Raw genomic sequence first — 12,911 nt, 5'->3', positions numbered from 1 at the left:
GATTACTGAAAAGGATTTATATATTAGAACATACTTAAGTTTGATGCTGAAGAATGAGGTTAATCGCCAGTGTAATCTCAGTTTAATCTAGTCCTCTATAGATAATCTTTCCAATGTGTGCGTGTGTCAGTATGGGCATGCAAAGTGTCTTCAACTTCAAAGCCTTCTGTGCTTCATGGGTACACGTGACAAATGCAAGATTTTCTAACCAGCTGTGCAGTGTAAAGGTGTATTCTGTATCCCACATTATATTTCACCAAAATCAATCTTACTAAGGGTTTAGTTCTGTCTGATGAATAGCAATTAAGATATACGTTGCCCGAGCAGTTTTGTCTCTTCCATTCTTTTTTGTTTTCTTATTTACTAAATGGCCTAATCATCTAACTTAAAAATGTATTTTCTGTTAAAATAGAAGATTCACAGTACACGTTTCGATTGTGATGATCTAGAGGTTTTAATGGAGGTCAATAAGTGTAGACACAACTGCTTCCATTTGTTTGTGTTAGTTATTATTTACTGATTCATATAACTCCATCATACCATACAGAACTGTACAATGGGTGTTAGGTCAGATTTACTGTGAAATTATATGTGAAAACATACAAGTGAAATCCATATTAATGAAGAAACACTGTTATAATAACTAATGCTGGGGCTTTAAGGAATCCTAAATTAAAAGATATGTCCCTTTAAAGTAACTCCTAGAACTCTCCCAGCTCTCTGCTCTCTACCTGCTCCAGTTGACATCTGAGGGTCGTCTCCTCCACTTCCCAGGTCGCCCTGTCATCTGCATAGTGCTGCTGAATCTCATGTTTCTCTCTCTCCTCATTCCGCAACTCAGATCGGAAATCATCCAATAAGCCCTTAAATGCAGCCAGGAGCAGCCGGTTTTCACTTGCCTGGAAAATATGATATTAACGATAATCAGCAAAAACAACACACTCTCCTAAAAGAAAGCTGATACTTGTGTAATACGACTACTATGAGAAAAGCCAGGCAGGTAGACAGGAATTATTTACACATAGTATTTTTGTTGAAGATGTCACAAACTCTCATTTTTAGTGAATACACAACAGAACAATACATCTGGCAGTTTATCATTACAGATATACCATATTGCAGCTAGAATATAGAGAAGAATCGTCTTCCCTTTTCACTCTTTATGGCATATGACAGTATAGATAGTTAATTGCACACTCCAGCTACTGTTTCATTCATTGTAGCAAAATTAATCTCATTCCAGTTCAGTTGACGATAGCCCTTCATTCGCTGCTACCCAAACCAGCAAAACCAATTATTCTCTCTCTACAGCATAACTTCTGGAAAAACCTATGTTGTGTACTTATTTAAGCATATGGCAGATTAGACAGGAGAGTAAAGTACCAATATTCTCCATGAATGAATCCACATTTATAAAGACACAAGGCTATGCTTTCATGTCGTTCTTCTATTAGAAATGATGTGTCCCAAGCACAGACCAATCAGTAGCTAATTTATTTTTACATGTTCTTCATCCATGCCAAGGATGCTTCACCTTTAGGTTAAAATCAATTACAGACTGGAGAAAAAGAATTATTGGTTGAAATCCCACTTTACATCGATGCTTTAGGTATTTGAATTCCCTTTACCTGGCAGCATGAGTACAATGGTTAATAATCCCACTTTTACTAATATTTGAATAACGACATACGAAGAAAAACATTTCACCAACAAACCAACTAAAATGTACCAAAAATAAAACATTGAAAAAAGATTTATTTTTCTTGCGCACGGAATGAACATGTGATCACTTGGATATACTATGAAACAGAGACACACTTTTTTTCCTCTCTGAAGCTACTTTATCATGGGAGATAACAATGGCTCATAGAGAAGTGTATATTATTGAGCTAGGCCATTATATAGATAAGTCTTGCAGAGATCAGCACTTTCATCTGCTGAGTCAAGCCAGCGGCGGTACAATCACTGTCATTCCGATAATCTACACTGAATGGGTGTTTGTATCTGGCTTGGCATCAATGAAAAGCTTTTAAAAGTTTCATTGATCTAAATAGCACAAATACTTCCCTCTATTGCTAAGCACAAACGGGGGCAATGCATAGAGAATTGGTTCTAAATTGTGAATAGGGAAGAAACAAGAGACAAGGATTATAATTGTGTTCCCACATTGGCATTTAATATAAACCTAAATTTTCTAATAGCATGGCGGCATGGTTATATTATACATTAATCGGCGCAGTAAATGCAGAAATGAGCGATATTTGGCATTTCTGCTTCTTAAAAATCTGTATGAGATCTTCAGTTTCCACGCAGTTTGCTTTGGTGAATGTGTGTCGAACAGAAGTAGTGCTTTTTGAGAGAGATGTCTGCCATATGTGTTTTTGGGGCCGATATATCGCTAGACCATTTGGCAGGGATTGCTTCTTGCGCAGTATTGGTTTGCCGGACCTCGCCTGAATAAAGCTCAGCTAACCGGCAGTCCATTAGATGGCATCGCTGGGAATGTTACCTGCTTCTTGTGCTGCAATAACTCGGCTGTCTGAAGCTGGGGGTTGATGCTATCAGAAGTGGAATGTTGGGAATAATCCTGTAATGCAAACACAGCATCATCGTCCTCTTCATCACCTTCATCCAGGTCGGGGTCACTTCCTCTGCGGTCCGAATTAATGGAAAATTCTGGAAAGGTGTTCAGCTGGTCAATCTGGAAAAAAATGTGTGTAATAACATTAGAAAATACAGCAATAAGAAAGGTATTGTGAACATTTTACATTCTCTGGACTGTAACTTTTCACAGCAAAATGAAGAACTCTATGCAAGACTAAAATCTCTGTCTGTCAACCCCATCTGATTGAACAATTTGTCTTGTTTTCTATAATGGTTTTTTTGTTGTTGGAATACATTTAATTGCTCTATTATGATTAATTAATGGTCCGAACATTACTGAGAGGATGGTAGAAGTGAAATTTCTCCCAGGCAAAATGGTAGCGGTTAATACAGTATGGGAATCTAAACATCCATAGGATAGGCAAAAGGCTATCCTGAATATAAGCCAAGACCAAGGACTAATTAATGTTTCAGTCTCTACAGAAAGAAAATGGGCAGATTTGATTATCTAAATGGTTCTTATTAGCCATGAAATTCTGTTTCATTGGCTAGTAGTGCAATACCTTAAGTATCCTATAATCTATCTAGTTAGCCAGCTATACTAGTAGGTATCACTATGGAGTTCTTCCTAGTGTGTACAAGAGTCTGCCCCAAGAGGTGATAATTAAAAGATATTTGACATCACAAGTTTATTGACAGCGCTAAAGTAATATTGCTTGTTTTTTGGGAGCAAAATAAGTTATGTTGGTGGATAATTTGAAGGAGCCTAATTCAGTAAATAGGATTTATCTAAATAATGTTCCAATCTATAGTAAGCAACAGTAACATTAATGATAACATCCAACCAAGGACAAAAAAAGAGCTTCAATGACACTTTCCTGGCATTGTCACTGCAAATACATAAAACCGAATAAATGGTCATACTGCTATAATGTTAGAATAATAACTGATGCCAGGGTTTAAGTGAGCTAGGAAAAAAACCACAACAAATGAACCTGCACACCAATACACTAAAAGGAATTAAGACAAACACAACATATGAATAAACATGATAAAAACAGAAAGAGATAATGAATTATGCCTTATTATGATGAGTACTGTTTATGTTTCACCCTCTCTATATACAACAGATTTTGTCACTGTTTGCCAAATAGGAATTAAATAAAAGTCACTTACTTTTAAACTGTACTAAAGAAATTTCTGAAGATGTGTTAGTGCTATCACAATGTTTCTTGAGGTTTCAGATAATTTTCAAAGCAATATTATCAATAAGCTACATAGTATGAGGTCTAGAAAGGCAGAATAGAATCTTCTATTACCATTGTGTCTGTAAATCTGATTGTATACATGAGAAAACTAAGTGTACACAAATGCATAAAAAATTGTATAAACAGACACATAGAAGAAGTGAGACAAGGTCTGAGTTGGGAAGAACAGCACACTGAGACTATAAGATCTACAGGGGAGGGAGCTCCATTTCTAGTGTAGTCATGCTTATTTTACGTCTGTTGTCCACTATACATAGAATTTGGCATTAGATAAGACCCATACTGCCCATCTATCCTGCCTGTTTTGTTTTCTGCTGTAAATAATCAAATACTACTGTAAACCGTCCTTGGCGTTGTCTTAGATTCAGGATAGCCAGACTAAGGCTTCCATGATAGACAAACTAGCTACCGAACTCCACTCTTTAAAGGCCCTTGCACTTAAATATAACACATGACCATTTTTTGGACACAATGCAACATTCACTGATACATTTTAAAGTGAGTAAGAACAGAACTGAACACAGCTGACATTCATCAACCCTCATGTGTTAAGCGATTAAATTGCATTGTAATGAAAGAAATTCTGAACATTTTTAAACAAAGTTCTTGAGGGCCAAGCAATTATGTGAGAACTTAGTCTCCAGCTGTTGTGTGAGATGTTACCTGAAGAAGTTCATCCCCCACTTCCTCTTGTTCTGCCCTCTTGCACTGACGCCACTGTGCCAGTAGCCACTTTAACTTGATATACAAGACAAAGACATTCTGTTTGAAGTTGCTCAGTTCCTGCTGTAGAAGGCACTTCTCCTGACTCCAGGTTTTCTCTTCCAGTTTATTCTGAAGAGTGAGACTCTGGACCTCCAAATCCTTTCTTCTTATTGCTTTCAAGTGTTCCTCTTCCAGCTGTAAGAAGGAAAACAAAAACCCTTACTCCAAAATGCCAATAGAATAAAAGCATTATAACGATGAGATGGATGGCCAACTGTGCAGTACAAAAAACACTTAACAAGGTCTACAGGTAGACAAAGTCATGTCTGATTCTGTTCTCCAACAGTTTTTGGAAAATTAGCCAAGCCGTCAGAACCCTAGGATCCCATTGGATTACATGAGCTGGGATACAGTCACAACTCACTGACTCAAATAATCACGAACGGCAATTCACTCTAATAAATTACACTTGAATTTAGGATATGATTGAGCAAGGGATAATCAGCGTTGAACCAATTCATCAACACATGACTAGGATATCTGATACAATGCATTTGTCCCAACATTCCAATTGTGGTTAGAAACTGAGAGGGGCAGAATCTTTCTCAAGATTTGTATTTGACCTTGCAACCTATTGTCAGCTATTTTGCAATTGACTAAGGTATTTAGAAGAAATGTGTTTTAACCACATAGTGTAATTTGAATACTTTCAATTTCAAAATATTGGGTACCACTGGATACTTTATATATTATGGCAGCTAATATTGGTCAGCGCTGTAAAGGTTGGCTGATAATGTGATCAAATACCTGAATGATTCTGTCTGTCACCTTTTCACACTCCTCCTGATGAAGTCTCCGTTCTTGTTCAAGAATAGCCTGTAGTTCCCTTAAAGTTGAATTCTTTTCGGTGGACATATGGTTGCTAAACTGATTAGTGGAAAGAATGGTAAGGTTTACTTTTGACTACGAAGTGACATAACAAGCATATATCTACTAGAACCAGTAGAAAATGTCTTTTTTAATTGGTGCTAGAGCCTGCTTCTGCCCAAATGTTTTTTCTATCTCTAGAAATGCATCATTTAACATTTGGTGCAAACCCATTAACTGAAACTTAAGTGTGAACATTTTTTGAAAACAAAGAATTGCATTTCTATATTGATGCTTTACTTGATGTGTCTACAGACATCAGAAAAATTGCACTTAACACATAAGATGCTTTTTATTATAACACAAAAAACTCCAACAAATTACTTTGTTGTGATAAAGGGGAAGTAGTGTTAAGAACTAGTAACTAGAAAACATATTTTTTCAACATTAATGTCACATATTCGCTTCAGAACGACACAGCCACGAACAGTAACGATGCGCGACCACTACAGATGCTCTTATTTACAGTAATGATGTCATGGCTTGCCTCCTTCTGCACTTGGGCACCTTTTTTTTTAACCCTTTAAAGGAGATTAATTTTATAATCAAGATAAAGAAACAAAATATAGGTAGAACACGTTTTGCATCTCTGGTGCATGCACTTTTGAGAACTCAAATCATCCAAACCCTCTCTCTGGATAGGGTTATGGGAGTTGTACAGGTCATTTCTGTTTTATTTTTAAAAAAATATATTAAAAAGTAAATGTATTTTTAAAAACTAATTTCCTCTGTATTATTTCTTTTTTTTAGAAGTTGTACTGAGGGGAGGGGATTAGTGGAGTATTGGGGGCATCTATAAAGTATCAGTGATTAGGCCATTTTAATTACCAGTTATATGTACAGAAAAGCAGTACATATTCAGTAAAATAAAAATAGCTTTTTATTCTTGTTTCCCAAAGCAAAATATCTTTAATGTTCCACTATTGTTTGCAAAAGTCTCCTTTAAGACAAATTACTCACTAAATAATGGCAGCAAACTAACGATTGCCTTGTTTTTAATAACTTTGAAAACAGAAAAAAAATACATCAAGGCAATATTAAACAGAATAATCCGTAATTCTAGTAATTGTTACACAGATATTTTAATGTAATTGAACATGCATTAAGAGTGGATAATAATGTCATGGCTTGTCTAGTAACTATAAATTCAATTGGGTATAATTTACAAAACTGTATGTTTATTGAAATATGAAGGGCCAACTCAGTGAGGTCATAGTATACTTCATACTTAAACCAGTGACCTCAAAGTAGAAGACTTATCTATAGATTATATAGTGTGAACTCTGCCCTTCCTGCAGAAGTTCATTGGGCTGGCCCTTCATAGTAAAGAGCTTGGGTTCAAATAGTCAGCTCAGCTACAAGCTCATACTAAGTTTTATTCCGGTCAGACTGAGACACAAATTTCAAGCTGTAGAGATCCGTTCTGTTAAAATATAATACAAAATTATAACTTACTGCTTCACACAACATGTTACTTATAAGTTCTTCTTTATGCATTTGTGATCACCATTAGGTGACCTAGATTTTGGGCATGTGCAGCACCCCCATTGCTTCTCCGCCATGGTGGACCTCTTATCCAGAGGAGCATTCCATGTGTTCCATGTGGGGTTAAAGCTTCTCATGTGAGATATCTTCAGCCCTCGTGCCCACTGATCTGGTAGTAATCGCTGCTTTACAAAATGTAGTGTGACCTAATTCCCACAATGTTCCCAAAGATTGTCAGCTGATTTGCAAAAGTGATTATCACAACCTTACGGACCTACTCCTGTATTTACAGGTTTATTATGAAACGTTCTCCCATAATATCCCTTTTGAATAAATGCTAAATTCTGCTAAATGATTAGGATCAGAAGTCATTTTACCATCTAACTTCTATCACACATTTCAATTAAACGTGACATCTTGCAGTATTTTGAGATGTGCTTATTAAAACTGCTTAGTACACCATGTGCTTCTGTCATTCCAATAAGCGCTAAAAATGAGGCACTATTTTTTTGTTTAAAGTTACACTTCTGCCATGATATGCACTTTAACTCATATGATAGATGAGAGGTCCCTGAAAGAAAGGCCTAAAAGACCCTTGTGCCTACGGATTTGAATAGGAGTGCTTTCCTGTGACAGGTTGGCTGCTTCTGTAGGGAGAATTGACATATCACAGATGAGGAAAGGAGCTGCCGCTTTCCCCTAAGGTAAGTACCCTTTTTAAAATAAAAAAGAATATGAAAATGGATATTAAAGTACTCAAAGTACATTTGATATGCATCTTGTTTTGTTAATGCGATCAGGGATGCTATACTGTCCCTTTAACCTGTGTATAGTAATAGTAGCCTCAAATTCTTACAGTGTTATATATATTATATAGATAAGTGTCCCCTCAATATATCCTTCTTGTCAAAGCACAAACATGCTATACTCATCACTAGACCAGAGTTCTAACGAGACACTCAGGCCCCATGAACAAAAAAGTGTTCCCACTGAGTGCTTTCCTGCCACTCATGGGACAACACAAGGTGGTATGTTGCAACATCTCCTAAAAGTAAGCACTTTTTTGCCCTACAGATTAAAAAAAGCATATTAAAATACTTAAAAATTTATTCTTTATTGGTGTGGCTGTATGGGACACGGGAGTGACCCTTTAAAAATCCACTGTCACTATATAGACATAACAGAAACTTCTCTAATATTCTAAATTCTCTAGTAAACTGTAATTTTATTGAAAGTGTACCTTGTATATCACTAGGTGTTGCCGGTAAATATTTTACAAGGGTTTATTGTATTGCTCACATACATTTAACCCATTACCATGCTGCTCAAATCATCCAGGAAATATAAGAACAAAACTACAGTAAGGGTTCTTTGGGGAGGTCTGGATGCTAATGTGTAATGTAATATTGCTGACCTCTAGACTCATACAGCCCTTGTCTCCTGGCCTGTAGCACTTAATGTCTCCATCAGTTCTGCGGTCATGATTTACAAGGACACGTTGCCTATCTTCTTCAAGGTCATTGTTGAGCTGCCAATCCATGTGTTCCCTTAGTTTGGACTGCTAGGTGCATGAGTAGTACATAAAACAAAAAACAAACAACAAAAGGGGGGAGGGGGATAAAAATAAAATAAACAAAATAAACTAAAAGAAAATAGATGGTGGAAAATACTACAAGACAAAGAAAAGCGTGAACAGGAAAACTAACTTAAATATGGTGGCAAAAGAAAGCGAAGAGAACAAAACTAAAAAGAGAATGAGCAAAATAATGGGCTGAAACATCTGAAAAGCAAAAAAGAGAAAAAAAGAGGGGGGAAAAAAGAACGCAAACACTGGTTATGAGACGCGCATGCAATGGGAGATGCAGTGTGTCATACTGACAGTAAGCGTGCAGACTGTGATTGTATCAGTTTCCTTCCCATTGTTATACCCAAGTAAGCCATGTTGTGAGGCACAATATTCATGCATTAGAAATAAGAATTAATCTTTAATACTTATTGCCGACGTTGGTGTTTGTCAAAGAACAAAGATGTTCTTTGTTATATTGTATAACATTCAATAATATACATATTTATATATATTTCCTGGACAGCATTGCAATAAATATACTGATAACAAATCAATAATAAAGATGGGAGCAAATTACAGTTAAAGTTCACGAATACCAAATGTCAAAATATTGAAGAATTCATTGAAATTACAATTATGTACCTGGAAGTCAGTTGCAAGGTCTTTACCAAGATTCCCAATGGGTGAGTCCCGAGACATTGAAGTCAAGTTGGATAAGAAACTAGAAGATTCAGTGAGATGAGGCATTGGGGAGAGGTCTTCTTCATGCTCTTTTAAGCTCTCCCCTGTACGATCAACCATTTCTAAGAAGTTGTGCAATTCTTTCCTGAAAGCTTTCATTTTAGTATTGATGCCGTCCAGAACTTCTATATCAATGTCGTTTGGCTTTGGTGAACAGCTTTTTATTGCCTGTTCACTAGAATAGGTTCTCATCTTCAACTTGCCATCATAAATTAAACCATCTGTATCTGTAATTAGACTTTGTACGGTTCTCTCTAATCTCTCAGCCTCATGTTTTATGTTTAGAAAATAAGCTGTATCCTCTTTTGATTTACCAGTACACAGGTTCCCAATTTCGGATGGTTTTAGACTCTCAAAACCTGACGTCTTTTCATAGGCTTCTTCAGAGTCACTTTCTCCACCTATAGGTCCTTCTCTCTTTGGTTGAGTTGAGCGTCCGTCCTCGCTGTCACTTTCTTTTTTCCCTGTATCACTTTCTGCATCACTATCCCGAGGGCTTGCTGCTCGCGTGCCCAGGTGAGATTCTAGATCATAACGTTGCACGTTGGATAATAAAACTCTGTTTTCGTATTGAAGTTTCATAACTTTACCGCTTAATTCACTGATCTGGACCCTAGCGGACTTTAGTTCCTCCTGCACAGAACCGTTGCATTTAGAGGAGCTGCCATCAATCCAGACAAGGTCCTGGTCTGGCCCAAACTTGAATCTATTCAGCTCAGAAGTAAGCTGCTTGTTGTGATCCTCTATCTCAGAAATGGATCTCCTCAGCAGCTCGGCCTCTTCCTCCACAAATTGGAGATGCCGGCGCAGCTCTGCGGCAGATTCCATGGAATCACCATAAGGTGAGGTAGGAATGCTTGAAACATACTCCCTGCTTAGAAATTCCTTTTCATACTGACACCTGAGATCTTCCATTTCTGCTTTAATGCCCCTGTTTTCTACCTCCAGTTCTACTATCTTCCTGCCCAGGATGTTAGCTTCCTCCTCGACAAGCTTAAGACGCAGTTTCAGCTCTGCTTCTCTAGTGCTGGGTGGACCACCTGTTTCTCCAGTTGGGAGAGGACAGTCAACATCTCCATAGACCGACTTGTATTTCTCCAGTTCCTGTTCTAACTCATCTTTCTCTTTTCCCAGCTTGGCCATTTTTTTACGCATCAACACAGCTTCCTCTTTAGCAAACTGTAACTGGCATTTTAAATCAGCATTGTCCTCCTGGAAACAAAAGAAGACATGAAAGAGATGTTGTAGCCATGGCAGTTTGAATGCTATACTCTCAAATCTAAAATAATAGTAAGTACGTTGCTCTCACTGTTTGTAAAAAAGCTACATCAACTGTTGATAAAAACAGTATCATTGACATCCTACAGCACACATCATTGCAAAAGTTACATTCTGACAAAAACTTAATCAAGATGGGTCAATTGATTTCTCAACTATAAATATGTATCTACCAGTTAGGTTGGATACAAAATCAAGTTACCTGGCCCAACGTCCTTTTCTCTTTGTGCATCTCTCTGCTACCTCTTCTTTTTAGTGAGCTCTGTGAAAAAAAGCATGATAATTGTCTCAGAATATACACTATGCTCAAAAATGATTTACAGAATCCGAGGAGCCTGCGATATATACTTGACTATGGCTATGCAGTAGTAGAAACTCCAACACAAATGTAATACAACACAAACAAAAGTGAAATGACACAAGTGCATAATTTTAGATAAACTACAACCACTTATTATAGATTGAGCTGCGCATTAAATTTCATATAACCGGGATAATAACTAAGAGCTTCAGTTTGTTTCTTTACTTAATGAGACTTTGGAGGTCTAATGAGTAACCATAAGAATATTGGTGAATCTGATTTACTAGCACGGTTCTCCTGCACTAACACAGCCAATGCGGCAATTTATTTATATGGTTATATGAGTTTGTAGCACTATAAACTAAGGTGGTCTTTAAAAGTATCCCGATTGTTCTTGAGTTCTAAATATTGCTTAAGGGTCTACTACAATTTGTATTACAATTAAATACCTTAACAGACACACACAAACTAGTAGAGTAATTCATGGTAAAGATAATATTAAATACCCTTGTAATTCATCTGTGGGCAGTTTCCCACGTGTAATTATGCATTCTGTAATTTAAAATCCCCATTTTCCGTTCTGCATTACAAAATAATTATACTAAATCGCTAACTGACTCATGCTTTATGTTCTCCCAAACTTGAGCAAGTGGAGACCTGCAGGGCTATAAAATCAAAGTGTAAAACCTCTTGTATGGATGTTACATATATTTAACAACTGTATATTCTAAAGCTGGGAGACAGAGATGTCTGTTGGATGACAGACAATGAAGTTTTTTATAACGATTAATGATGAACCGGCACAATCCAGAATGATCTCAACAGACCGAAAACGAAAAAATGAAGAAAAAACCCCCCCAAGAATAATCAGATAGCAAGAATGTAGTATTTGTGATTATTATTTTACAAAAGGAACTGCACAAATGTACGGTAAGGATGTTTCTTCTCAATTCTCAAGTATGCAAACTTTAGTGGGAGGTGAAATCACTTATATGTGAGTTGAGCGATCATGTGGAACCGTGCATACACAGTGAGCGTACCTACATCTCTCATTTTCCAATTCCGCAAGAAAAAAAAAGAATGCATGTACCAAGTGAAATTCAGTAGAGTTCATTTTCTGCTGTTTCTGTACCTTTTATTGTGACTTTTTAAGTCTGCAGAAACCTGTGATTTGTTCCAAAATGATACAATGATATAAAACAGGCTATTTCATGGCAGATTACTGTTGGTGGCAACCTCAGCCATTATACATAATAACAACGGCTGTAATGTTTTATATTTGTTATAAAATATACAATCTTGTCAGCAGTTTTTGCGTCTTAATTCCATGTTTTTGAAGCACTAATTAAAAAGATTATGGGATTATGTATTATGCTCACACTTTACCCGGGATAACTGTCATACGGATTAATTAAACAGTAAATAAGTACATTTAGAGGACGGTGCTGGCAGGTTCTACTGGTTCTATAATTATCAAAAACTGGGGGAAATAGATTTATAGAAATCTATCCAATGTCAGAAAAATGTTTTATATAAATCAATAATGTATTATTTGCATTCATATCATTCCAAAAATTAAATATGTATAACTATCGTTCATAAAAATATCAAATACTGTATATCTGCATTAGTAGATAAAATGCACTAATCTGATCTGCGTGATCTGTTAACGCATATTTACTTAGCAATATGTAAAATATAACCTTCTAAATAAGAGACAGATATTAATATCTGTAAATATTATATTTTCTTCTTAAAGTCAATACTGTTTTTGATAAGATTTATTTGTGAGTGCACACAGCTATTCAATTCTTTGTGACTTGTTTTATGTGTTAGATGCATAACTTCAACGTGTCCCTGTTTTGGAAAGGTAAACCCTCTTAAAGACTTTATCACTGGTTCACTCTCTCATCCCCAGATGCCCCTCTTTTACGAGTTCAGAATGTACACTGATCAGCCATAACGTTATGACAACCTGCCTAATATTGTGTAGGTCCCCCTTTTGCCGCCTAAACAGCCCTGACCCGTCGAGGGA

The 12,911-nt window shown here is 36.6% G+C and overlaps 1 protein-coding gene across 1 annotated transcript in view; it reads right to left on the bottom strand.

Annotated features, from left to right (window-relative positions):
- Nucleotides 1–12,911, bottom strand: part of LOC149279543 (microtubule cross-linking factor 1-like) — a 55,128-nt gene that overhangs the window by 10,089 nt on the left and 32,128 nt on the right. The window contains exons 4-10 of the mRNA XM_089501055.1: nucleotides 10,778–10,837; nucleotides 9,199–10,509; nucleotides 8,404–8,547; nucleotides 5,385–5,477; nucleotides 4,536–4,772; nucleotides 2,510–2,701; nucleotides 732–899 (exon numbers count right to left, since the gene is read on the bottom strand). Of these exons, the coding sequence (XP_089357181.1) occupies nucleotides 732–899; nucleotides 2,510–2,701; nucleotides 4,536–4,772; nucleotides 5,385–5,477; nucleotides 8,404–8,547; nucleotides 9,199–10,509; nucleotides 10,778–10,837 (2,205 nt within the window). The remainder of the gene's footprint in view (nucleotides 1–731; nucleotides 900–2,509; nucleotides 2,702–4,535; nucleotides 4,773–5,384; nucleotides 5,478–8,403; nucleotides 8,548–9,198; nucleotides 10,510–10,777; nucleotides 10,838–12,911) is intronic.

This window comes from Sceloporus occidentalis, unplaced genomic scaffold, assembly GCF_023333645.1.
Source record: "Sceloporus occidentalis isolate IW3139 unplaced genomic scaffold, rSceOcc1.0.p SCAF_162, whole genome shotgun sequence".
Taxonomy (NCBI): domain Eukaryota; kingdom Metazoa; phylum Chordata; class Lepidosauria; order Squamata; family Phrynosomatidae; genus Sceloporus; species Sceloporus occidentalis.
The sequence above is the reverse complement of the archived record's forward strand: the minus strand, read 5'-3'. Positions and strand labels throughout refer to the sequence as shown.